This window comes from Hyla sarda, chromosome 13 (genome assembly GCF_029499605.1).
Source record: "Hyla sarda isolate aHylSar1 chromosome 13, aHylSar1.hap1, whole genome shotgun sequence".
Classification (NCBI taxonomy): domain Eukaryota; kingdom Metazoa; phylum Chordata; class Amphibia; order Anura; family Hylidae; genus Hyla; species Hyla sarda.
Window position 1 is genome coordinate 13,958,158 of NC_079201.1, and position 27,651 is coordinate 13,985,808.

At 43.2% G+C, this 27,651-nt stretch overlaps 1 protein-coding gene across 1 annotated transcript; it reads left to right on the top strand.

Moving 5' to 3' along the window:
* Positions 1-3,848: 3,848 nt before the first annotated feature.
* On the top strand, positions 3,849-26,297 carry CCNDBP1 (cyclin D1 binding protein 1). Its single transcript, XM_056549667.1, has 11 exons — positions 3,849-4,003; positions 7,718-7,777; positions 10,374-10,453; positions 13,846-13,927; positions 16,270-16,366; positions 16,438-16,511; positions 16,786-16,862; positions 19,206-19,459; positions 20,372-20,432; positions 22,806-22,852; positions 25,859-26,297. The coding sequence occupies exons 1-11, from the start codon at positions 3,946-3,948 to the stop codon at positions 25,965-25,967; spliced, it is 999 nt and encodes a 332-aa protein (XP_056405642.1). The 5' UTR covers positions 3,849-3,945; the 3' UTR covers positions 25,968-26,297.
* Positions 26,298-27,651: the final 1,354 nt, after the last annotated feature.

Genomic DNA, 27,651 nt, shown 5'->3' on the forward strand with positions numbered 1-27,651 from the left:
CGTGTGAACATAGCCTAACTGTGCTTACGGCTGTCTTCCCGCCACGTTTCTTACGGAACCTGATGACACAGCCATACAGCCAGCTCAGGAAAGCAACCGCTTATTATTACAAACAACCGCCATGTTATTTTCTAATTTCATACGACCCCACTGCTGTGTTTAAGCAATGCAAAAAATAAAAACATTTTTACAAAAAGTATACATTTCAAAATATTAATGGATGAATATCTGAAACATGCACAGAGTTTGCTTTACTGGTTTTATTTAATGGAAATTTATATGAAAAAAATATATATTTTTTCGGCTTCTTTTGCATTTCAGTATTTTTTTTGTCTAATATTTGCATAAAGGTAACACCCTATAGTTTATCAAGGCCTTAATGGGCACTGTCATTAAAGAGTAAGACCCTATAAGGTGTCGCTGGACGATCGCAATGAAGACCAAACAATGTAATCAGCCAAAAAGTGACCTTAAAGGGGTTATCCAGGAAAAAACTTTTTTTTATATATCAACTGGCTCCAGAAAGTTAAACAGATTTGTAAATTACTTCTATAAAAAAAAAATCTTAATCCTTTCAGTACTTATGAGCTTCTGAAGTTAAGGTTGTTCTTTTCTGTCTAAGTGCTCTCTGATGACACGTGTCTCGGGAACTGCCCAGTTTAGAAGCAAATCCCCATAGCAAACCTCTTCTAAACTGGGCGGTTCCCGAGACCGGTGTCATCAGAGAGCACTTAGACAGAAAAGAACAACCTTAACTTCAGAAGCTCATAAGTACTGAAAGGATTAAGATTTTTTTAATAGAAGTAATTTACAAATCTGTTTAACTTTCTGGAGCCAGTTGACATATATATAAAAAAGTTTTTTCCTGGATAACCCCTTTAATTACCTAAAAGTTTTTAACCTAACCTTTATTTATTTTATTAAGATAACATGAAAGGGGCTATCCAGGAAAAAAAAAAGAAAAAATTATATAAAATTATAAAAATTATATATATTATAAATATATATATATATATATATATATATTATAAAATAATTATATATATTATAAAAATGTTGTATATCAACTGATGCCAGAAAGTTAAACAGATTTGTAAATTATTTCTATTAAAAAATCTTAATCCTTTCAGTACTTATGAGCTGCTGAAGTTAAGGTTGTTCTTTTCTGTCTAAGTGCTCTCTGATGACACCTGTCTTGGGAACTGTCCAGAGTAGAAGCAAATCACCATAGCAAACCTCTTCTACACTGTGCAGTTCCCGAGACAAGCAGAAATGTGAGCATAGAGCACTGTTGTTAGACAGAAAAGACCAACTCAACTTCAGCAGCTGCTAACTATTGAAAGGATTAAGATTTTTTAATAGAAGTATTATAGAAATCTGTTTAACTTTCTGGAGCCAGTTGAGATATATGGCCTTATATATGGCCTCGAACATACGTGTATGCCTTATATATGGCCTCGAACATACGTGTATGCCTTATATATGGCCCCGAACATACGTGTATGCCTTACATATGGCCCCCGAACATATGTGTATGCCTTATATATGGCCCCGAACATACGTGTATGCCTTATATATGGCCCCCGAACATACGTGTATGCCTTATATATGGCCCCCCGAACATACGTGTATGCCTTATGTATGGCCTCGAACATACTTGTATGCCTTATATATGGCCTCGAACATACGTGTATGCCTTATATATGGCCCCGAACATACGTGTATGCCTTACATATGGCCCCCGAACATACGTGTATGCATTATATATGGCCCCCTGAACATACGTGTATGCCTTATATATGGCCCCCTGAACATACGTGTATGCCTTATAAATGGCCTCGAACATACGTGTATGCCTTATATATGGCCCTCGAACATACGTGTATGCCTTACATATGGCCCTCGAACATACGTGTATGCCTTATATATGGCCCCCTGAACATACGTGTATGCCTTACATATGGCCCTCGAACATACGTGTATGCCTTATATATGGCCCCCTGAACATACGTGTATGCCTTATAAATGGCCTCGAACATACGTGTATGCCTTATATATGGCCCCCTGAACATACGTGTATGCCTTATATATGGCCCCGAACCTACGTGTATGCCTTACATATGGCCCCCGAACATACGTGTATGTCTCATATATGGCCCCCTGAACATACGTGTATGCCTTATAAATGGCCTTGAACATACGTGTATGCCTTATATATGGCCCCGAACATACGTGTATGCCTTACATATGGCCCCCGAACATACGTGTAGGCCTTATATATGGCCCCCGAACATATGCGTATGCCTTATATATGGCCCCCGAACATACGTGTGTGCCTTATATATGGCCCCGAACATACGTGTATGCCTTATGTATGGTCCAGAACATATGTGTATGCCTTATGTGGCCCGAACATACGTATAGGCCTTATATATGGCCCCGAATATACATGTATTCCTTATATATGGCCCACAACATACGTGTATGCCTTATATATGGCTCCGAACATACGTATATGCCTTATATATGGCTCCGAACATACGTGTATGCCTTATATATATGGACCCGAACATACGTGTATGCCTTATATATGGCCCCGAACATACGGGTATGCCTTATATATTGCCCCTGAACATACGTGAATGTCTTACATATGGCTCCGAACATACGTGTATGCCTTATATATGGCCCTGAACATACGTGTATGCCTTATAAATGGCCTTGAACATACGTGTATGCCTTATATATGTCCCCGAACATACGTGTATGCCTTACATATGGCCCCCGAACATACGTGTATGCCTTATATATGGCCCCCGAACATATGCATATGCCTTATATATGGCCCCCGAACATACGTGTGTGCCTTATATATGGCCCCGAACATACGTGTATGCCTTATATATGGCCCCCGAACATACGTGTATGCCTTATATATGGCCCCCGAAGATACGTGTATGCCTTATATATGTCCTCGAACATACGTGTATGCCTTATATATGGCCCCCGAACATACTTGTGTGCCTTATATATGGCCCCGAACATACGTGTATGCCTTATATATGGTCCAGAACATATGTGTATGCCTTATGTGGCCCGAACATACGTGTATGCCTTATATATGGCCCCAAACATACGTGTATGCCTTATATATGTCCCCGAACATACGTGTATGCCTTATATATGGCCCCGAACATACGTGTATGCCTTATATATGGCCCCCGAACATATATGTATGCCTTATATATGGCCCCCGAACATATGTGTATGCCTTATATATGGCCCCCGAACATACGTGTATGCCTTATATATGGCCCCGAACATACGTGTAGGCCTTATATATGGCCCCGAACATATGTGTATGCCTTATATATGGCCCCCGAACATACGGGTATGCCTTATATATGGCGCCCGAACATACGTGTATGCCTTATATATGGCCCCCAAAGATACGTGTATGCCTTATTTATGGCCCAGAACATACATGTATTCCTTATATATGGCCCCAAACATACGTGTATGCCTTATATTTGTCCCCAAACATACGTGTATGCCTTATATATGTCCCCGAAGATACGTGTATGCCTTATATATGGCCCCGAACATATGTGTATGCCTTATATATGGCATACCAGACAAATATATTAGGACATTTGCCCTATTGACTGTACACTTCATAATTAACATATATTAAGGGAATCACTGTGTGTTGCGTCTAGTGAATATAAAAGATGTAAAAGAGTTCCTTTATTACACAAGTAACAAACACATAAAATAAAAATAAACGACGTGTTATTTCGTCCTCCACATGTAGAGGGCGCGCCAAAGCTGTATGTTCAACGTCTCTATGGTTACCGCCTGTCGCGGCTGGAGCTCTATGCTACAAGATGTGTGTTACAGTGAAACCTTTCCTCGGGGTAACCTATACTATGGTTCCGGGCGAATATGGAGCCGCTGCGGAAACTACTGGAGAATCTCCGCGCTGTACAGGAGAAACTGCGAGGCGAGTCCCGTACTCTTCTTACCTGCTCCGTGATCGTATATAACCGCAACATGGCGGTCATTATGTGCGGGGCTCCGGGGCTGTGTTATGTGCTGTTCACATGTGACGGTTTAGGCTGCGGCACTTGATACGGACTGTCATACGCAGTCTGTAGTGTAGTAGTCATGCAGTATCTGCTTGCTGTCATTCATGGTGTTCCCTAGCCTGTTGCAAAACTACAACTCCCAGCATGCCCTGACAGCCTTTGGCTGTCAGGGCCTGCTGGGAGTTGTAGTTTTGCAGCAGGTTAGGAAAACACTGAGTCAGGGCATGCTGGGAGTTGTAGTTTTGCAACAGGTTAGGGCATCACTGAGTCAGGGCATGCTGGGAGTTGTAGTTTTGCAACAGGTTAGGGCATCACTGAGTCAGGGCATGCTGGGAGTTGTAGTTTTTCAGCATGTTAGGGAAACACTGAGTCAGAGCATGCTGGGAGTTGTAGTTTTGCAGTAGGCTAGGGAAACACTGAGGGCATGCTGGGAGTTGTAGTTTTGCAGCAGGCTAGGGAAACACTGAGTCAGGGCATGCTGGGAGTTGTAGTTTTGCTGCAGGTTAGGGAAACACTGAGTCAGGGCATGCTGGGAGTTGTAGTTTGGCAGCAGGTTAGGGAAATACTGAGTCAGGGCATGCTGGGAGTTGTAGTTTTGCAGCAGGTTAGGGAAACACTGAGTCAGGGCATGCTGGGAGTTGTAGTTTTGCAGCAGGTTAGGGAAACACTGAGGGCATGCTGGGAGTTGTAGTTTTGCAGCAGGTTAGGGAAACACTGAGTCAGGGCATGCTGGGAGTTGTAGTTTTGCAGCAGGTTAGGGAAACACTGAGGGCATGCTGGGAGTTGTAGTTTTGCAGCAGGTTAGGAAAACACTGAGTCAGGGCATGCTGGGAGTTGTAGTTTTGCAACAGGTTAGGGCATCACTGAGTCAGGGCATGCTGGGAGTTGTAGTTTTTCAGCATGTTAGGGAAACACTGAGTCAGAGCATGCTGGGAGTTGTAGTTTTGCAGCAGGTTAGGGAAACACTGAGGGCATGCTGGGAGTTGTAGTTTTGCAGCAGGTTAGGGAAACACTGAGGGCATGCTGGGAGTTGTAGTTTTGCAGCAGGTTAGGGAAACACTGAGTCAGGGCATGCTGGGAGTTGTAGTTTTGCAGCAAGTTAGGGAAACACTGAGTCAGGGCATGCTGGGAGTTGTAGTTTTGCAGCAGGTTAGGGAAACACTGAGGGCATGCTGGGAGTTGTAGTTTTGCAGCAGGTTAGGGAAACACTGAGGGCATGCTGGGAGTTGTAGTTTTGCAGCAGGTTAGGGAAACACTGAGTCAGGGCATGCTGGGAGTTGTAGTTTTGCAGCAAGTTAGGGAAACACTGAGTCAGGGCATGCTGGGAGTTGTAGTTTTGCAGCAGGTTAGGGAAACACTGAGGGCATGCTGGGAGTTGTAGTTTTGCAGCAGGTTAGGAAAACACTGAGTCAGGGCATGCTGGGAGTTGTAGTTTTGCAACAGGTTAGGGCATCACTGAGTCAGGGCATGCTGGGAGTTGTAGTTTTGCAGCAGGTTAGGCAAACGCTGAGTCAGAGCATGCTGGGAGTTGTAGTTTTGCTGCAGGTTAGGGAAACACTGAGTCAGGGCATGCTGGGAGTTGTAGTTTTGCAGCAGGTTAGGGAAACACTGAGGGCATGCTGGGAGTTGTAGTTTTGCAGCAGGTTAGGGAAACACTGAGTCAGGGCATGCTGGGAGTTGTAGTTTTTCAGCAGGTTAAGGAAACACTGAGTCAGGGCATGCTGGGAGTTGTAGTTTTGCAGCAGGTTAGGGAAACACTGAGTCAGGGCATGCTGGGAGTTGTAGTTTTGCAGCAGGTTAGGGAAACACTGAGTCAGGGCATGCTGGGAGTTGTAGTTTTGCAGCAGGTTAGGGAAACACTGAGTCAGGGCATGCTGGGAGTTGTAGTTTTGCAGCAGGTTAGGGAAACACTAAGTGCATGCTGGGAGTTGTAGTTTTGCAGCAGGTTAGGGAAACACTGAGGGCATGCTGGGAGTTGTAGTTTTGCAGCAGGTTAGGGAAACACTGAGTCAGGGCATGCTGGGAGTTGTAGTTTTGCAGCAGGTTAGGGAAACACTGAGGGCATGCTGGGAGTTGTAGTTTTGCAGCAGGTTAGGGAAACACTGAGGGCATGCTGGGAGTTGTAGTTTTGCAGCAGGTTAGGGAAACACTGAGGGCATGCTGGGAGTTGTAGTTTTGCAGCAGGTTAGGGAAACACTGAGGGCATGCTGGGAGTTGTAGTTTTGCAGCAGGTTAGGGAAACACTGAGTCAGGGCATGCTGGGAGTTGTAGTTTTGCAGCAGGTTAGGGAAACACTGAGTCAGGGCATGCTGGGAGTTGTAGTTTTTCAGCAGGTTAAGGAAACACTGAGTCAGGGCATGCTGGGAGTTGTAGTTTTGCAGTAGGTTAGGGAAACACTGAGGGCATGCTGGGAGTTGTAGTTTTGCAGCAGGTTAGGGAAACACTGAGTCAGGGCATGCTGGGAGTTGTAGTTTTGCAGCAGGTTAAGGAAACACTGAGTCAGGGCATGCTGGGAGTTGTAGTTTTGCAGCAGGTTAGGGAAACACTGAGTCAGGGCATGCTGGGAGTTGTAGTTTTGCAGCAGGTTAGGGAAACACTGAGTCAGGGCATGCTGGGAGTTGTAGTTTTGCAGCAGGTTAGGGAAACACTGAGTCAGGGCATGCTGGGAGTTGTAGTTTTGCAGCAGGTTAGGGAAACACTGAGTCAGGGCATGCTGGGAGTTGTAGTTTTGCAGCAGGTTAGGGAAACACTGAGTCAGGGCATGCTGGGAGTTGTAGTTTTGCAGCAGGTAGGGAACACTGAGTCAGTGCTGGTTGTCAGGGCATGCTGGGAGTTGTAGTTTTGCAGCAGCTGGACAGCCACAGGTTAGGGAACACTACGCCAAAAGGTTCACTTTAAAGGGGTTGTTATCCTGGATTAGAATAACATAGCCACTGTCTTCCAAAAAACAGCGCCACCCCTGCCCTCAGACTGTGTGTGGTATTGCAGCTCAGTTCCGTTAGGATGACTCCGGGATATACAATTTATTTCCTGTCCTCAGGATAGGGAATAAGTGTTAGATCGCGGGGCGTCCAACCACTGTTTAAACAGATTTGTAAATGACTTCTATTAAAAAATCTTAATCCTTCCTGTACTTTATAGCAGCTGTATGCTACAGAGCAAATTCTTTTCTTTTGATATTTCTTTTTTGTCTTGTCCACAGTGCTCTCTGCTGACGCCTGATGCCCGTATCAGGAACTGTCCAGAGCAGGAGAAAATCCCCATAGCAAACCTATTCTGCTCTGGACAGTTCCTGATACGGGCATCAGGTGTCAGCAGAGAGCACTGTGGACAAGACAAAAAAGAAATTCAAAAAGAAAAGAATTTCCTCTGTAGCATACAGCTGCTAATAAGTACTGGAAGGGTAAAGATTTTTTAATAGAAGTAATTTACAAATCTGTTTAACTTTCTGGCACGTGTTGATAACAAAAAATCCACTGGAGTACCCCTTTTAACCCATTAAAGTCAATAGGTAGGAAAATCCTCAGCAGGGGTTACAGGGTGACCCCCCCCTATGCCAATCTACGTAGCGATACGTCACCTGGAAATAGTGATTTATTTTTAATTTTTTTTTCTGTTTTGTTTTGCAGATGGGGAATCCAAGGAAAGTAACAACAACTTCAATCCACAGAGCTTCTGGAATACATTGGGTAAGAAGCGTGAGGTGCCCAGTATGGGGTGCGGTGTTAGCAGAAGGTTTGGGTAAGAATTACACCGCATTGTCCCTACCTGGAGCTGTGCAACACAGAGTATAGGGGATATGCCTTATATCGAGGGGGGTCCGGCCACTGGGACCCCCGTGATCTCCAGAACTGGGCCCCATCTCTCTCTGTGCATGTGTGTTGGTCTATGGGAATGGTGGAGATACACAAGTGTGGTACTCGGGTATCTCTGGGGCTCCCATAGAGAATGCATGGAGCACGTGCCAATATACTACTCCAGGCAGAGATGGGACCCTGTTCTGGAGATTCCAATGGTCGGACCCCCGCGATCAGATGCTTATCCCCTAAACATTAAAGGGGTACTCTGGTGGGAAACTTTTTTTTTTTTTTTTTTTTTTTCAAAATCAACTGGTGCCAGAAAGTTAAACAGATTTGTAAATTACTTCTATTAAAAAAATCTTAATCCTTCCTGTATTTATCAGCTGCTGAATACTACAGAGGAAATTCTTTTCTTTTTGGAACACAGAGCTCTCTGCTGACATCATGATCACAGTGCTCTCTGCTGACATCTCTGTCCATTTTAGGAACTGTCCAGGGTAGGAGAAAATCCCCATAGCAAACATATGCAGCTCTGGACAGTTCCTAAAATGGACACTGATGTCAGCAGAGAGCACTGTGCTTGTGATGTCAGCAGAGAGCTCTGTGTTCCAAAAAGAAAATAAATTCCTCTGTAGCATTCAGCAGCTAATAAGTACGGGAAGGATTAAGATTTTTTAATAGAAGTAATTTACAAATCTGTTTAATTTTCTGGCACCAGTTGATATGAAATAAAAAAAATGTTTTCCACCGGAGTACCCCTTTAACCCCTTAAGGACTCAGCCCATTTTGGCCTTAAGGACTCAGACAATTTAATTTTTACGTTTTCATTTTTTCCTCCTCGCCTTCTAAAAATCATAACTCTTTTATATTTTCATCCACAGACTAGTATGAGGGCTTGTTTTTTGCGCGACCAGTTGTCCTTTGTAATGACATCACTCATTATATCATAAAATGTATGGCGCAACCAAAAAACACTATTTTTGTGGGGAAATTAAAACGAAAAACGCAATTTTGCTAATTTTGGAAGGTTTTGTTTTCACGCCGTACAATTTATGGTAAAAATGACATGTGTTCTTTATTCTTAGGGTCAATACGATTAAAATGATACCCATTATTACATACTTTTATATTATTGTTGCGCTTAAAAAAAATCACAAACTTTTTAACCAAATTAGTACGTTTATAATCCCTTTATTTTGATGACCTATAACTTTTTTATTTTTCCGTATAAGCGGCGGTATGGGGGCTCATTTTTTGCGCCATGATCTGTACTTTTTTTTGATACCACATTTGCATATAAAAAACTTTTAATACATTTTTTATAATTTTTTTTTTAATAAAATGTATTAAAAAAGTAGGAATTTTGGACTTTTAAAAATTTTTTTCGTTCACGCCGTTCACCGTACGGGATAATTAACATTTTATTTTAATAGTTCGGACATTTACGCACGCGGCGATACCAAATATGTCTATAAAAAATGTTTTTTACGCTTTTTGGGGGTAAAATAGGAAAAAACGGACGTTTTACTTTTTTATTGGGGGAGGGGATTTTTCACTTTTTTTTTACTTTTACTTTTACATTTTTTTAAATTTTTTTTTACACTTGAATAGTCCCCATAGGGGACTATTCATAGCAATACCATGATTGCTAATACTGATCTGTTCTATGTATAGGACATAGAACAGATCAGTATTATCGGTCATCTCCTGCTCTGGTCTGCTCGATCACAGACCAGAGCAGGAGACGCCGGGAGCCGCACGGAGGAAGGTGAGGGGACCTCCGTGCGGCGTTATGAATGATCGGATCCCCGCAGCAGCGCTGCGGGCGATCCGATCGTTCATTTTAATCGCGAACTGCCGCAGATGCCGGGATCTGTATTGATCCCGGCACCTGAGGGGTTAATGGCGGACGCCCGCGAGATCGCGGGCGTCGGCCATTGCCGGCGGGTCCCTGGCTGCGATCAGCAGCCGGGATCAGCCGCGCATGACACGGGCATCGCTCCGATGCCCGCGGTTATGCTTAGGACGTAAATGTACGTCCTGGTGCGTTAAGTACCACCTCACCAGGACGTACATTTACGTCCTGCGTCCTTAAGGGGTTAAGGGTGCGGTGTCTGGACTGACAAGATATATAGATCCAACAGAAGACATTATATAGACACAATTCACACATTCTAAGGGCTGGGGTCTTTTGTTTTCTCCTTCTTACTGTTTCCATGATGTTTAATTTTGATCTATACAAAAAAAGTAGAAAAACAAAAACAAAAACTACAGTGTACAGCAGAAAAGTACATTTAAATACATTTAAAATCTTTTTAATGAATTAATTTTAATAACTAAAGTCTATGGGAAATGGATTGTGCTGGACGCCCTACAACAGCAGCCATTTTTAGTATCGTCTTCAAGTGTATAAAACGTGTATGTGAAGCGAACGCTCAGTGTGAATAAAGCCTAAAGTGTGGTATCGAAATGCGCTTCTCTGCAGAACAAGCATTTAAAGCCACGTCTCAGGAGGCCACCAAAATCAGCCTTGCCTACTCCAAGCCTCCGGCGCCATCCGAAGAGGTGAGTCCATGGGTAGAGGAGGCATCCATTCCTAGACTGTCATGGCGATCTTCGCTTATGCCACCACTTGTCCAGAGCGGATTTCTCTTAAAGAAAACAGCGCCACCCCTGTCCTCTGGTTGTGTTTGGTTCTGCAGCTCCATTGAAGTGAATGGAGCCAAGTTGTCATACCATGCACACATATAACAAATAATGATATTTTAGAACATCACTATTTGTTATATGTGTGCATAGTTCTTATTTTTAATGTATACCAAAAAAAAATACGGTCGTTTTTAGTGGTGCCCTAGTGAAGGTTTTTTTTTTCCCCCCCTGAGGGGGGCTCGTCCTCCCAAAGGGTATTGGAAATAATAATTGATGCCCTGGGATCCACACAGGATATATGATTTTGGAAGTTGTAATACCACACATAACCTGAGGACAAGGGTGGCGCTGTTTTTGGAAGAAATCTGCTCTGTTTTTCTTTTCCTGGATAACCCCTTTTCAAGGGTGTCTCCAGGTATACCTTTCTGCCTGTGTGATACTGGGCACACTGTACTGTGAAACAGATGACTGGGCAGCGGGAGAAGCATTTATTAACCATATACATGGGGGAAATAAAATGATTTCACAATAGTCTTGGGGAATAGGATTATATGGAAAATATGCACAGGAAGTTTAAAACCCCACCGGGAGCCCTGAATGGCTTCCCAGTACCGGCCATTCAGGGATCCCGGCGGGGAATTTAAAAGTGAAAGTAAAAATACACCAGGCATCGCAGGGTTGCTGAGCATGCCATCCGCTCCCCTGTTTAATAACTTCTGATCCATCGGGTCTCAGAAGTGAGACCCGGTGCGATCAATCCCTCAGCCCCTGTACTACAACCCCCATCATGGAGCAGAGTCTGTTTAAAAAATCCCATACACTTGATTTGGATTTTGTAACGGCCGTTTTTAAGGATTTTCTTAAAGGGGTTATCCAGGAAAAAACTATTTTTTTATATATCAACTGGCTCCAGAAAGTTAAACAGATTTGTAAATTACTTCTATTAAAAAATCTTAATCCTTTCAGTACTTATGAGCTTCTGAAGTTGAGTTGTTTTTTTCTGTCTAAGTGCTCTCTGATGACACCTGTCTCGGGAACTGCCCAGTTTAGAAGAGGTTTGCTATGGGGATTTGCTTCTAAACTGGGCGGTTCCCGAGACAGGTGTCATCAGAGAGCACTTAGACAGAAAAGAACAACCTTAACTTCAGAAGCTCATAAGTACTGAAAGGATTAAGATTTTTTAATAGAAGTAATTTACAAATCTGTTTAACTTTGTGGAGCCAGTTGAGATATATATATATATATATAGATATAGATATAGATAGATAGATAGAGATAGATAGATAGAGATATAGATATAGAGATATATATATAAATATATATATATATATATATAGATATAGAAATAGAGAGATATATGTGTGTGTAAAAAAAGTTTTTTCCTGGATAACCCCTTTAACGAAACATTGTATCGGATCTTTAAAACGGAGCAACATATAGTGTGAATGGAGCCTTAACTTGACCTGACAGCCGTAATACTGATGTTAAAGTACGCAGGTTTGTCTTTGTGACATGTTGATGTTTTTTTTCCTTATTACAGTAATACTTTAAGAAGAAAGGTTAAAAAAAATATATATATAAAAAAGCAGCATACTCACCTGCACTGATCCCCCACAGCTGCTGTTTTGGCAGGACCTGGTCCCCACTGCACACTGCTTTCTTATTTCTCAAACGTTTCGAGCCTGCAGAAAAATGCCTGCTTAGTCAATCACTGGCTACAATGTTGACCCGCTTCAGACAGTGATTGACATGTGCTTTGCTTTCCAAACAGCTGATGCAAAACTACAACTCCCAGCATACCCGGACAGCCATCGGCTGTCCGGGCATGCTGGGAGTTGTGGTTTTGCCACAGCTGGAGACACACTGTTGGGAATCTACTGCCTTAGGGTGCGTTCACACTGCGAAATCTCCACTCGCTGAATTCAGCGAACGGATATTCCGTCTGGCGGCCGATGCCGAAAATACTTCGGCGCTAGGGCCGGGGGGTATTGACGGCTATGCAGTGCTGGCGGAATCCACGCAAAGAATGACCATGTTCTTTCTTTGCGCGGTGTGAACTTAACATTAGTATGAAAGGGTCTCCGCGAGACACGTTCACACTGCGGAATGTCAGCGGCGGATAATTATCTGCCGCTGACATTCCGCAGTGTGAACGTGTCTCGCGGAGACCCTTTAATACTAATGTTAAGTTCACACCGTGGAATTCCGCTCGTGGAATTTCACGGGAATTCCGTAGTGTAAACGTACCCTTAGGGGGAGTTAGGTATGGATATGGAATGCTGCCTTGTGATAAATTATGCCAAAAACAGAGGAGCAGACAGAGAATGATTAGCAGGTACTGCAACCTTGCTCGTGCGAAATGGGATGTTATGCAACCGCATTTGGCTGTTGTACTTGTAGTTTTGTAGTGTTGCAACAGCTGAAGACACACTGTTCGGAAAACACTGTGTTAGAGGAAGCGCTGAGCAGCAGGGACCAGGCACTGTTGTAATAACAGCTGCGGGGGATTAGAGCAGATGAGTATGTTTTGTTTTTTAACCCCAACTCTATTATATTAATATTATTAGTATTATTATTGTTATTTATTAATATTATTATTTTTAGTGTTGTTGTTGACACTGTTATTATTTGTATTGTTTATGATTATTATTATTATTATTATTTTTAGTATTGTTATTATTGTTGGTGTTGATGTTGTTGGCATTGTTGTTGTTTTTAATTGTTGTTATTTTTTTTGTGTTGTTGTTATTATTGTTTTTAGTGTTGTTGTTGTTATTATTATTATTTTTAGTGTTATTATAATTTTTATTGTTATTATTATTATAATTTTTAGTATTATTATTGTAAGTGTTGATGTTGTTGTTGGCATTGTTGTTTTTTTGTTTATTATTTTTTTTAGTGTTGTTTATTATTAGTGTTGTTGTTGTTATTTTTAGTGTTGTTATTATTATTATTATTATTTTTAGTGTTATTATTATTATTTTTAGTGTTATTATTAGTGTTGGTGTTGTTGTTGTTGTTGTAATTTATTATTATTATTAAAAACCTTTTTAATGGTTTTTATAGTGGCACAGTGGGCAGGTAATCTTGGCCATTCATCACCATGTTGATCTGGGAATGAGTGACTCTTATAGGGCTTTAGTCTGGTTGCTATAAAGCTCAATGGGGATTATCTGAAGATTTTATTGTTTGGGTGGCTCCTGACTCTCTCTATAATGTTACAGTGCTGGGATTTATACTGTAGGGCACCTTTCCAGTACAGTTTTCTTAAGCCGTATAGTAAATAATTCATTTCCCTTCTGTCGTAGGACTGTCAGAAGCTGAGCGATGGGCTTCTTAATGCTATTTTGGCAGCTTCCACTCTGTACTATTCCCTCCCAAAGGACCAAGGTGAGTTATTGAGTACTATGGTGCCTATAGACTTGTTGGAGTCATGATTCTAATCAGATGTGGGTCAAGTATTTACCGTCCGCCATTTTTGTCAGAGACCTCCTTCAATTGGTGGGTAGTCAGTGCAGTGTATACAATTAAGGGCAGCCCATATAACTACTTTGGAGCCCCTTAAGATAAGGGGCCCATTTCAGGCTGGAGACTACACAGGGATGGGATCTCTACAGATTTATTACAATAGGATGGGTGCACCAGGACCTACTCTATTGGGTGGTCTGAGACAGTGACAGGAATGGCGGTCCTGGGTGGCTTTATTTCTCCAAGGTTCCTGATGTATGTGGATACCAGGTTTCAGGAAGTTCATACCTTATCCAGAAAAAGCTGGGTGAGATCTGGGAAATCCACAGACAAATCCCTGGCGTGACTTAGTTTGCTAAGAACTTTGGCAAGTTTCATTATCGGGCTTGTATTTTTGAGATGAAAGGCAGGTTTGGTAGTGGGTCTTTTCATTCCCTTACTGGGCCACTCCTGGTTTTCAGACTAGCCTAGATCAGCACAGGGGCTGAAGACAGCTTATCTCTAGGCTTTAAGACTAGGTGGAAGTCAGTCTGCAAGTGAGGCTGTGAAGAACCTACACCATTGATAAGAACAGCACAGGTGCTGAAAACAGCTTGTCCCTGTTCTTTAAACCTAGGGGAGAATCAGTCTGCAAGTAAAGCTGTAAGGAACCTGCACCACTTACAAGCACAGCACAGGTGCTGAAGACAGCTGATTGCTGGGCTCTAAGGCTAGATCTTCTAGTTTCAAAGCCCAGCGAGGACCTTTCTTCAGCACCTGTGCTGATCTCATCAGTCTGAAAGTGAGGCTGTGAGGAACCTGCACTATTGATGAGATCAGCACAGGTGCTAAAGACAGCTTGTAAGGCTGGGTTCCCATTACGCTTTCCCCCATACGAGAGCGCATACGGCAAGGGAGAGCTAAAACCGCGCTCCCGTATGCCTTTCTATGCGCTCCCGAATGTAATTCATTTCAATGAGCCGACCGCAGTGAAACATTCGGTCGGCTCATTTTTTGCCCCGTATGCGCTTTTACAACTGGACCTAAAACTGTGGTAGAACACGGTTTTAGGTGCGGGGAAAAAGCGCATACGGGGCAAAAATGAGCCAACCGAACGTTTCACTGCGGTCGGCTCACTGAAATGAATTACATTCGGGAGCGCATAGAAAGGCATATGGGAGCGCGAGGTTTTAGCTCTCCCCTGCCGTATGCGCTCCCGTATGGGGGGAAGCGTAATGGGAACCAGCCTAACTGAGCTTTAAAACTAGGGGAGAGTCAGTCTGCAAGTGAGGCTGTGAGGAACCTGCACCACTTACGAGTACAGCACAGGTGCTGAAGACAGCTCATTACTGGGATTTAAGACTAGATCTCTCCTAGTTTTAAAGTCCAGTGAGGACTTGTCTTCAGCACCTGTGCTGATCTCATCAGTCTGTGAGTGAGGCTGTGAGGAACCTGCACCACCGATGAGTTAGAATATGGAGGTTTGCAGCCTCAAAAAGAGGACATTCTAACCTGTGTGAGTGACACATTTGTTGTGACTCGTAGTAAGCCACCTGTATAGACCTCTTTTATCTGTATAGTTAGCCCTGGAGAAACAGATTTATTTTTTGTTTACGCCAGAGCCTTAAGGCAGTATTTATTTTGTTACTGAACTATAGAGACTTCTGCTTCTCTGACTGCTGTTTTGCTGCTATTTGACTGGCTCTACGGAGCTAATCTCCCACAGTGGTTAGGAGTCTGGTACTGTCTAGAAACCTTAAAGGGGTATTCCAGGAAAAAACAGATTTGTAAGTTACTTCTATTTAAAAAAAATCTTAATCCTTCCAGTACTTATCAGCTGCTGAAGTTGAGTTGTTATTTTCTGTCTGACCACAGTGCTCTCTGCTGACATCTCTGTCCGTGTCAGGAACTTTCCAGAGCAGGAGAGGTTTGCTATGGGGATTTACTCCTACTCTGGACAATTCCTGACACGGACAGAGGTGTCAGCAGAGAGCACTGTTGTCAGACAGAAAAGAACAACTCAACTTCAGCAGCTTATAAGTACTGGAAGGATTAAGATTTTTTAAATAGAAGTAATTTACAAATCTGTTTTTAACTTTCTGGAGCCAGTCGATTTAATATATATATATATATATATATATATATATATATATATATATATATTTATTTATATATATATATATTTTTTTTTTTTTCCGGAATACCCCTCGTAATTTCTGTATTTGACACGGGGGGGACCCGCCTATACTAGACAGAAGTAGAATGAGTAGGTCTCTTCTGTCCAGGTACTACCTTACGCAAGACCGTAAGAGAGGCGGTGGCTGACGTGATAGAAGGCACCATGCAGTTAGTCGAGGTGATCCTGAGCGCCCGCATACAGAGGTACGTGAGGAGTTATTAGCGGCATGTTGACCGTGGTTGGCGGAGCTCCTCCTCACGTCATCTTATTTTAGTTTGTCACAGGCACAGCTCGTTTCCACCGGCAGCGTGTGGGAGGCCTGCGATCACTTTCCACAGATCCCGAAAGGTAAGTCTATAAACACTCCCATCTAAAGCAGTGTTTCCCAGCCAGGGTGCCTCCAGCTGTTGCAAAACTACAACTCCCAGCATGCCTGGACAGCCGAAGGCTGGCCAGGCATGCAGGGAGTTGTAGTTTTGCAACAACTGGAGGCACGCTGGTTGGGAAACACTGGCCAAAGGCTGCCCAGGCATGCTGGGAGTTGTAGTTTTGCAACAGCTGGAGGCACGCTGGTTGGGAAACGCTGATCTGAGTTCAAACGTCTATGTCTTTGCCTTCACAGATAACCACGCAGCAGTAGTTGGCATTGTATCGGGTTATCTTGGCGTTGTGAAGGATGCCTTACAAGAGATGGAAGAGGTAATTGTTATTTTTATTATTATTATTTTATTATAATGTATTATATTGTTATACAGTACAGTATTTGTTTATTGTATGACAACTGTGTGTGCCCAGCGTGCCTCCAGCTGTTGCAAAACTGCAACTCCCATTATGCCCTGGCAGTGTTTCCCAACCAGGGTTCCTCCAGCTGTTGCAAAACTACAACTCCCAGCATGCCCAGGCCGTCTTTTGGCTGTTTGGACATGCTGGGAGTTGTAGTTTTGCAACAGCTGGAGGCACCCTGGTTGATAAACACTGGCCATATGCTTTTAGTTCGTGATGGGATTTGCAGTTTTGCAACAGCCTTCAGCTTCATTTTGGAGAACACTGATCTAGAGGGGACATACATAAATATAGCTAGGCTAATATATTCATATATACACAATTATTAAAGCGGAGGTGTGTAACTACTATACCCTGATCTCATAGAGAAAGCAGCAGTATACAGATAGAGCTGGAGGGGAGGTGTATAACTACTGTATACCCTGATCCCATAGAGAAAGCAGCTGCAGTATACAGATAGAGCTGGAGGAGAGGTGTATAACTACTATATATCCTGATCCCATAGAGATAGCAGCAGCAGTATACAGATAGAGCTGGAGGAGAGGTGTATAACTACTATATATCCTGATCCCATAGAGATAGCAGCAGTATACAGATAGAGCTGGAGGGGAGGTGTATAACTACTATATATCCTGATCCCATAGAGAAAGCAGCAGTATACAGATAGAGCTGGAGGGGAGGTGTATAACTACTATATATCCTGATCCCATAGAGATAGCAGCAGTATACAGATAGAGCTGGAGGGGAGGTGTATAACTACTATATATCCTGATCACAGAGAGATAGCAGCAGTATACAGATAGAGCCGGAGGGGTGATGTATAACTACTATATATCCTGATCCCATAGAGATAGCAGCAGCAGTATACAGATAGAGCTGGAGGGGATGTGTTGTATTATTATTATATATATTGATCCCATAGAGATAGCAGCAGTACACAGATAGAGCTGGAGAGGAGGTGTGTAACTACTACATACCCTGATCCCATAAAGATAGCAGCTGCAGTATACAGATAGAGCTGGGGGGGGGAGATGTATAACTACTATATACCCTGATCCCATAGAGATAGCAGCAGTATACAGATAGAGCTGGAGGGGATGTGTTTTATTATTATTATTATTATTATTATTATATTGATCCCATAGAGATAGCAGCAGCAGCAGCAGCAGCAGTATACAGATAGAGCTGTGGGGGATGTGTTTTATTATTATATATATTAATCCCATAGAGATAGCAGCAGCAGTATACAGATAGATCTGGAGGAGAGTTGTATAACTACTATATATCCTGATCCTATAGAGATAGCAGCAGTATACAGATAGAGCTGGAGGAGAGGTGTATAACTACTGTATATCCTGATTCTATAGAAATAGCAGCAGTACAGATAGAGCTGGAGGAGAGGTGTATAACTACTGTATATCCTGATCCTATAGAGATAGCAGCAGTATACAGATAGAGCTGGGAGGGGAGGGATCTGTAAGCTAGCGGGGGGGGGGGGGGGGGTTCTGATAGGTGATGTCATTCTGTAGTTCTCAGGAAGTCAGCTGACCACAGACTGACCCCTTAATCTGACACATTTTGGGTCAGGCTAGTAATCACATGACCTAGTTACAGTAAAGAAATTCAAAACCTGGAGTGCTTCTTTAATATAAGTGTATAAAACGACTTCTTCTTTATTCGTTCCTTTCTTATTTTTCTAGTCATTCTAGTTATTTTCCTCAACTAGGAAGATTTGACTCAGGAGTCGTGAAAAGTTGGGTTAGAGGAGTTCTCTAAGCTAAAACTTTTAACCCCTGCTGTGCCCGGGTTTTAAAACTATACATAATAAACTTTTACTTACCTGCCTACAATCCCCCGTTGTTCCGATATCGCCGTCCCGTTCTCCGGTCTCTTCCTCTTCCTGCGGGTCGGTGATTTCACCCTGCGCTCAGCCTATCAGTGGCCGCAGCAATGTCCCGTCACGGCCGCTGATAGGCTGAGCGCAGAGTGAAGTCACCGACCCGCAGGAAGTGGAAGAGACCGGGACCGGAGCACGGGACGGAGATATCGGAACAACGGGGGATCGTAGGCAGGTAAGTGAAAGTTTACTATGTATAGTTTTACAGGCCGGGCACAGTGGGGGATAAAAGATTTCAGTTGGAGGACTCCTTTAAGCCTTCTGGAAGTTGTATTAGTGTTGACCATATTAGGGCAGAGACCCCCTAGATTACACATATATGATAATACCAGTGGTTTTTACTGTATCTCTGCTCTGCGCAGGCTTTGTCAGAAGAAGGGGATCCTTTCCGTGACGTCTTAGATGATGATGATATGGGGGCTCGGGGGAACCAGGACACCTACTGGTCAGAGGCAGATCGCAGGCTTATTGCCCCCTCCTTGGGCCTAATAAAGGCCGCTAAAGCTTGTCTGAAGAAGGTGCTGGGCGCTCTCAAGGCCTATGGCAAGGTGGAGACATCGGAGCAAGTGGCGCAGCTGGATGACCTGGCAGACATTACCCATGAAGTCAGCCCCAGGTATAAAGACTGCTTATTACTGTTTGTTGATTGAGAACTCTACATTAAAGGGGTATTTCGGCTTTATACATCTTATCCCCAAAGCAAAAGGGATAAGATGTATGATTGCAGTGGTCCCGTCGCTGGGGACCCCGGTGATCTCGGCGCAGCCCCCGGCATTCTGTGCCGGGCGCTGCCTCCTTGACGTGACATCACGACCACGCCCCCTTGTGATGCCACGCCCCTCCATTTATGTCTATGGGAGGGGGCGTGGCGGCCGCCACGCCCCCTCCCATAGACATGAATGGAGGGGGGGGTGACGTCAAAAGGGGGCGTGACGTCACGTCTCGGAGGCAGGGCCTGACACAGAATGCCGGGGGCTGCGCCGAGATCACTGGGGTCCCCAGCGACGGGACCCCTGCAATCATACATCTTATCCCCTTTCCTTTGGATAGGGGATAAGATGTATAAAGCCGGAATACCCCTTTTAAAGGTGTACTCCAGAGGATAAAACTTTTTTTTTAAATTAACCTCTGCCAGAAAGTTATACAGATTAGTAAATTTACTTATATATATAAAAATCTTAATCCTTCCAGTACTTATCAGCTGCTGTATGCTGCACAGGAAGTTGTGTAGGTCTTTCAAGTCTGACCATAGGGCTCTCTACTGACACTTTCCAGACCAGGAGTAAATCCCCATAGCAAACCTCTCCTGCTCTGGACAGTTCCTGACATGGACAAGAGGTGTCAGTAGAGAGCACTGTGGTCAGCCTGGAAAGGACTACACAACTTCCTCTGGAGCATACAGCAGCTGATTAGGAATAATAAAGAAAATCATATGTAACTTATTTGACGATTTTTCCTAGGATTCTTCTCGTGTTGCTTTTTACAATTATTAGGACACTTACTGTTTCGTTCTCTCCCCTTTGGGTAGTGTGGATGAACTGGCGCTGAGCATGTATCCTCCAATGAACCACCTGGCGGTGCGGCTTAATGTAAGTGTTTTCCTTTTGGAAATTGCTTTATTTAATGTCTAGAGAACTGTTCCCTACAGCTGTTGTAAAACTACAACTCCCAGCATGCTGGGAGTTGTAGTTTTACATTAGTGTCCCCTCATCTCTTTCTATGTGTCACAGTCATTAGTGTCCCCTCATCTCTCCTTATGTCACAGTCATTAGTGTCCCCTCATCTCTCCCTGTGTCACAGTCATTAGTGTCCCCTCATCTCTCCCTGTGTCAGTCATTAGTGTCCCCTCATCTCTCCCTGTGTCACAGTCATTAGTGTCCCCTCATCTCTCCCTGTGTCACAGTCATTACTGTCTCCTCATCTCTCCCTATGTCACAGTCATTAGTGTCCCCTCATCTCTTTCTATGTGTCACAGTCATTAGTGTCCCCTCCTCTCTCCTTATGTCACAGTCATTAGTGTCCCCTCATCTCTCCCTGTGTCACAGTCATTAGTGTCCCCTCCTCTCTCCTTATGTCACAGTCATTAGTATCCCCTCATCTCTCCCTGTGTAACAGTCATTAGTGTCCCCTCATCTCTCCCTGTGTCACAGTCCTCAGTGTCCCCTCATCTCTCCCTGTGTCAGTCATTAGTGTCCCCTCATCTCTCCCTGTATCAGTCATTAGTGTCCCCTCATCTCTCCGAGTGTCACAGTCATTAGTGTCCCCTCATCTCTCCCTGTGTCACAGTCATTACTGTCCCCTCATCTCTCCCTGTGTCAGTCATTAGTGTCCCCTCATCTCTCCCTGTGTCAGTCATTAGTGTCCCCTCATCTCTCCCTGTGTCACAGCCATTAGTGTCCCCTCATCTCTCCCTGTGTCACAGCCATTAGTGTCCCCTCATCTCTCCCTGTGTCACAGTCATTAGTGTCCCCTCATCTCTCCCTGTGTCACAGCCATTAGTGTCCCCTCATCTCTCCCTGTGTAACAGTCATTAGTGTCCCCTCATCTCTCCCTGTGTCACAGTCCTCAGTGTCCCCTCATCTCTCCCTGTGTCACAGTCATTAGTGTCCCCTCATCTCTCCCTGTGTCACAGTCCTCAGTGTCCCCTCATCTCTCCCTGTGTCACAGTCATTAGTGTCCCTCATCTCTCCCTGTATCAGTCATTAGTGTCCCCTCATCTCTCCCTGTATCAGTCATTAGTGTCCCCTCATCTCTCCCTGTATCAGTCATTAGTGTCCCCTCATCTCTCCCTGTATCAGTCATTAGTGTCCCCTCATCTCTCCGAGTGTCACAGTCATTAGTGTCCCCTCATCTCTCCCTGTGTCACAGCCATTAGTGTCCCCTCATCTCTCCCTGTGTCAGTCATTAGTGTCCCCTCATCTCTCCCTGTGTCACAGTCATTAGTGTCCCCTCATCTATCCCTGTGTCACAGTCATTAGTGTCCCCTCATCTCTCCCTGTGTAACAGTCATTAGTGTCCCCTCATCTCTCCCTGTGTCACAGCCATTAGTGTCCCCTCATCTCTCCCTGTGTCACAGTCATTAGTGTCCCCTCATCTCTCCCTGTGTCACAGTCATTAGTGTCCCCTCATCTCCCCCTGTGTCACAGTCATTAGTGTCCCCTCATCTCTCCCTGTGTCAGTCATTAGTGTCCCCTCATCTCTCCCTGTGTCACAGTCATTAGTGTCCCCTCATCTCTCCCTGTGTCACAGTCACAAGTGTCCCCCTCATCTCCCCGTGTCAGTCATTATTGTCCCCTCATCTCCCCTCGTGTCACGATCATTAATATCCCCCTCATCTTCCCTTATGTGTCACGATCATTTGTGTCCCTTCACCTACTTCCGCCTTCGTTCCCACCACTGATCCCCTGTTCTGCCTTCGGTCCACACTCCGGTGTTACATAAGCAGCGGATGTCACATGACCATAGGTGGTCACACTCTGTGCTCCTTAGTATGGAGAGTGACCACCGAGGTCTCTGATTGGCTGCAGCAGTTACATAAGTGCTCACTGCCGGAATGAGGATGGAGGGAAGTAAAACCATTTTTATTTATTTTTTTATCAACCCTTATTGGAAAGAGCTGACAAACACCTAAGGCGCCACGACAAAACTTTGTCGTCGTGGCAACTTAATGTCATTACACGCCCCCTCCCATAGACATGAATGAAGGGGGCGTGGCGTGACATCACAAGGGGGCGTGGCCGTGATATCACAACCACTGCCGCAGGAACCCCGTGTTGGTTTAGAACGTTGGGTGCTGCGGGAGATCGCGGGGGTACTGCTGCTTGGGATAGGCGATGAGGTGTCTAGCAGCGGAGTGCCCCTTTAAGTTACAGGATTTTTCTCATTTTTACGTGTATTTGTGTTGCCCGTTCCTACCTCCTCTATTCTGTGAATAACCAGAATTATTTTCCTTCATTTTGCAGGCAGCGAAGCTCTCCTCTGTGCTGAAGAAAGTCCTCGAGATCACAAGGTCTTTTTAACATTTTTTTACATTTTTATTTAAATTAAAGGGAAACTACAGCAGGAATATATATTTTTTAAATTTTTTTATTTTTATTTTTTTAAGGGCCCATATATAAAAGTATAAAATATAGAACTTACATTCTGCTCCCCAGCACTGGGTAGCAGCAGTCAATTTAAAGGGGGATTCCCATCTTAGACATTCATTGCTTAAAGGGGTACTCCCCTGCCCCAGCGTTCGGAACATCTTGTTCCAAACGCTGCGTGCGGGCTGTGGGGTCGGGACGTCACGCAACACCCCCTCAATGCAAGTCTATGGGAGGGGGCGTGGCGGCTGCCACGCCCCCTCCCATAGACTTGCATTGAGAGGGTATTGCGTGACGTCACGTAGGGCATGGCCGTGACGTCACAGCTCGCAACCCATCGTTCGGAACAACATTTTCTGAACGCTGTGGCAGGAGAGTACCCCTTTAACCCCTTAACGACAATGGACGTAAATGTACGTCATGGTGACGTGGTACTTAGCGCACCATGACGTACATTTACGCGCCGCCATGATCGCGAGCACCGGAGCGATGCTCGCGTCGTGCCCAGCAGGTCCCCAGCCAGGGACCCGCCCGTAATGGCGGACATCCGCGATCGCGCGGATGTCCGCCATTAACCCCTCAGATGACGTGATCAATGCAGATCACGGCATCTGCGGCAGTGCGGTACTTTGAATGGATGATCGGATCGCCCGCAGCGCTGCCGCGGCGATCCGATCATCCAGCATGGTGGCCGGAGGTCCCCTCACCTTGCTCCGGCTGTCTCCTGGGGTCTTCTGCTCTAGTCTGAGATCGAGCAGACCAGAGCAGAAGATGACCGATAATACTGAGCAGTGCTGTGTCCTATACATACACTGCACAGTATTAGCAATTAACTGATTGCTATGAATAGTCCCCTATGGGGACATAAAAAGCGTAAAAAAAAAAAAAAAAAAAATAGGAAAAAAAATTAAAATAAAAAAAGGAAAAAAATGTGAAAAATCCCCTCCCCCAATCAAAAAGTAAAATGGCTGTTTTTCCCATTTTACCCCCAAAAACCGTAAAAAAAAAAAAAAAAGAATACACATATTTGGTATCGCCGCGTGCGTAAAAGTCTGAACTATTAAAATATATTGTTAATTATCACGTACGGTAAACGGCGTAAACGTAAATTTTTTTTTTTTTTTTTAAGTCCAAAATTGCTGCTTTTTGTCACATTTTATTCCAAAAAAAAAATGTATAAAAACTAAAAACTAAGCAAAAGTGGTACTGATAAAAACAACAGATCATGGCGCAAAAAATGAGCCCTCATATCGCCCCATATACGGAAAAATGAGAAAGTTATAGGTGGTCAAAATAGGGCAATTTCAAACCTACTAATTTTGTTAAAATGGTTTGAATTTTTTTTTTTAAAGCGGTACAATTATAGAAAAGAATATAACATGGGGATCATTTTAATCGTATTGACCCACAGAATATAGAAAACATTTAATTTTTACCGGAAAGTGTACAGCGTGAAAACAAAACCTTCCAAAATTAGCTAAATTGCGTTTTTCTTTTCAATTTTCCCACATAAATAATATTTGTTTGGTTGCGCCGTACATTTTATGGTAAAATAAGTGATGTCATTACAAAGTACAATTGGTGACGCGAAAAAAACAAGTCCTTGTATGGGTCTGTTTATGGAAATATAAGAGAGTTATGATTTTTAGAAGGCGAGGAGGAAAAAACGAAAATGCAAAAATAAAATTGGCCTGGTCCTTAAGGGGTTAATCACAGGATATGCCATAAATCTATGATAGATAGAAGTCCTGCTTTTTATTGAAATACATATACGTGACATATGAATTGCTTTTTAAAAAAATAAAAAATTGCTGCAAAAGCAGCCAAAATGCGGTAAAAATGCTGAAATAATTAAATGTGTGAACACAGCCTAAAGACATCAAATCTTCATAAAACACCTCAATTGTGATTATAGGTCAAATCACTTTCTCCTCATGGCAATATTTCTCTAAAAGAATAAGAAAACACATTAAAACTGCACATAATGTTAACTGACCCCCAAACCACTTAGGAGTGACCTCCAGCAGCCTATTTTGATGATCAAACGCCACACCCTCAGCTAAAGGAATTAATATGAAATGTAGGCAGCGTTGGGAAATTATTTCTGAAATGCAATTGCAATCAATATGGCTGGAAGCCCATACCTGCCACGGGTAAGCTAAAACGGGTAAACCCAAGACCTACACAAGAACCTCTGCGTTATTCTCTACTATTAGCCTATACTGCACAGAAAATAATTCCCAGAGTTCTCCTTTAAATATATTTTTGTGTTGGGTTATCAGAGGTTTAAGGGGTACTCTGGTGGAAAACTTTTTTTTAAATCAACTGGTGCCAGAAAGTTAAACAGATTTTTAAATTACTTCTATTAAAAAAATCTTAATCCTTCCAGTACTTATTAGCTGCTGAATACTACAGAGGAAATTATTTTCTTTTTGGAACACAGAGCTCTCTGCTGACATCATGAGCACAGTGCTCTCTGCTGATATCATGAGCACAGTGCTCTCTGCTGCCATCATGAGCACAGAGCTCTCTGCTGACATCATGAGCACAGTGCTCTCTGCTGATATCATGAGCACAGTGCTCTCTGCTGACATCTCTGTCCATTTTAGGAACTGTCCAGAGCAGCATATGTTTTCTATGGGGATTTTCTCCAACTCTGGACAGTTCCTAAAACGGACAGAGATGTCAGCAGAGAGCACTGTGCTCGTGATGTCAGCAGAGAGCTCTGTGTTTCAAAAAGAAAAGTATTTTCTCTGTAGTATTCACCAGCTAATAAGTACTGGAAGGATTAAGATTTTTTTAATAGAAGTAATTTACAAATCTGTTTAACTTTCTGGCACCAGTTGATTTAAAAGAAAAAAAAAAAAAATATGTTTTCCAGGGGAGTACCCCTTTAACATTTCCCTTTTCTTCACAATTTTATTTTGCAGTGCCAGCCACGTTTGTCCCGACACCGAATCCAGTTGGGTCCAGTTCCTTCACAACGCCGTCGACCACAACATGAACAAAGTGAAAAGTCTGACCCAGGGTGCTCTCTGACATTTGCGCATATCATCGCCAGAAATACGCTACCCCATGTCATTGTCGCCTGCAAGTAATGTCTGCAGCATATATATATATATATATATATATATATATATATATATATATATATACACGAAAATGCCAAAGCCGCCCGCGCCATATGTATCGGTTGGGCTGGGGGGGGGATGTATAGCTTTACTTATGTATGAAGGGAAGTCATCTGCTTTAAGACTGAGCACGGCGCCCCCGTGTGGAGGTCTGTAACTCATGTCTGCAACACTCATTGTAATTCAATGACGTACGGGCTTCTTATGTTGTCATAAAAAATAAAATTATTTATATAGATTCTTATTCTCATCTGTTTACATTTACATACTTCACAATGGAGATGTATTAGGAAGTTGTTCTAAAAACCATCAAACGCTTAGATAGTTATAAGACCAGTGTTTTCCAACCAGAGTGGCTCCAGCTGTTGCAAATCTACAACTCCCAGCATGCCCGGGCAGCCGAAGGCTGTCCGGGCATGCTGGGTGTTGTAGTTTTGCAACAGCTGGAGACACACTGTTTGGAAAACACTGTGTATACTATTGGAATAGCATCTGCGGGGGATTGGGGCAGGTGAGTATGCTTTGTTTTTGATTCTTTAACCCCAACTTTATTATAATAATAATACAAATAATAACAATAACAATTATTATTATTATTATGTAAAATATATATATATATATATATATATATATATATATATAATAATTTTTTTATTTTTTTGTGGAAAAAAACAAAAAAACTTAGTCAACTACACTATTATGTATAGCAAAATGTATATACGTCACAATTCCTTGTTTTTTTTAAACTTTTTAATATATATATATATATATATATATATATATATAAATATATATATGTCACTAGGAAATGGATTTAGCAGCATCCATTCTTATCATCTATTAAAACGTACCTGTCATATCACAGAAAAAATTCCTTCTATATGTGACATTGTAAGCTGTGACATCACGTCACAGGAGGATCTAAATGCAAATCGCTCCTGTCCCTGCTCCCTCCTCCCCTACTCTCAGCATGGGATCAGTCCATTGATGTGAAGGGGGAGCTGGTATTACTACTCCAACTACTACTATTAGATTTATGACGCATTAGATAAGGCAGCAGTCAATCCGTTCTCAACTACCGTGACTGAGGAGAACTTCTGTATGCTTCTATATGTGACATTGTAAGCTGTGACATCACGCCACAGGATCTAAATGCAGATCGCTCCTTCCTCCCCTCCTCTCAGCACAGGACCAGACCATTCATGTGAAGGGGGAACTGGTATTACTACTCCAACTACTACTATTAGATTTATGACGCATTAGATAAGGCAGCAGTCAGTCCGTTCTCAACTACCGTGACTGAGGATAACTTCTGTATGCGTCTATATGTGACATTGTAAGCTGTGACATCACGCCACAGGATTTAAATGCAGATCGCTCCTCCCTCCCCTCCTTTCAGCACGGGACCAGACCATTCATGTGAAGGGGGAACTGGTTTTACTACTTCAACTACTACTATTAGATTTATGACGTGTTAGATAAGGCAGCAGTCAGTCCATTCTCAACTACTGTGGCTGAGAACAACTTATCTTAGTCATGAATCTAATGAGCAGTAATACCAGCTCCCTGCTTCACATCACTGGTCTCATCCT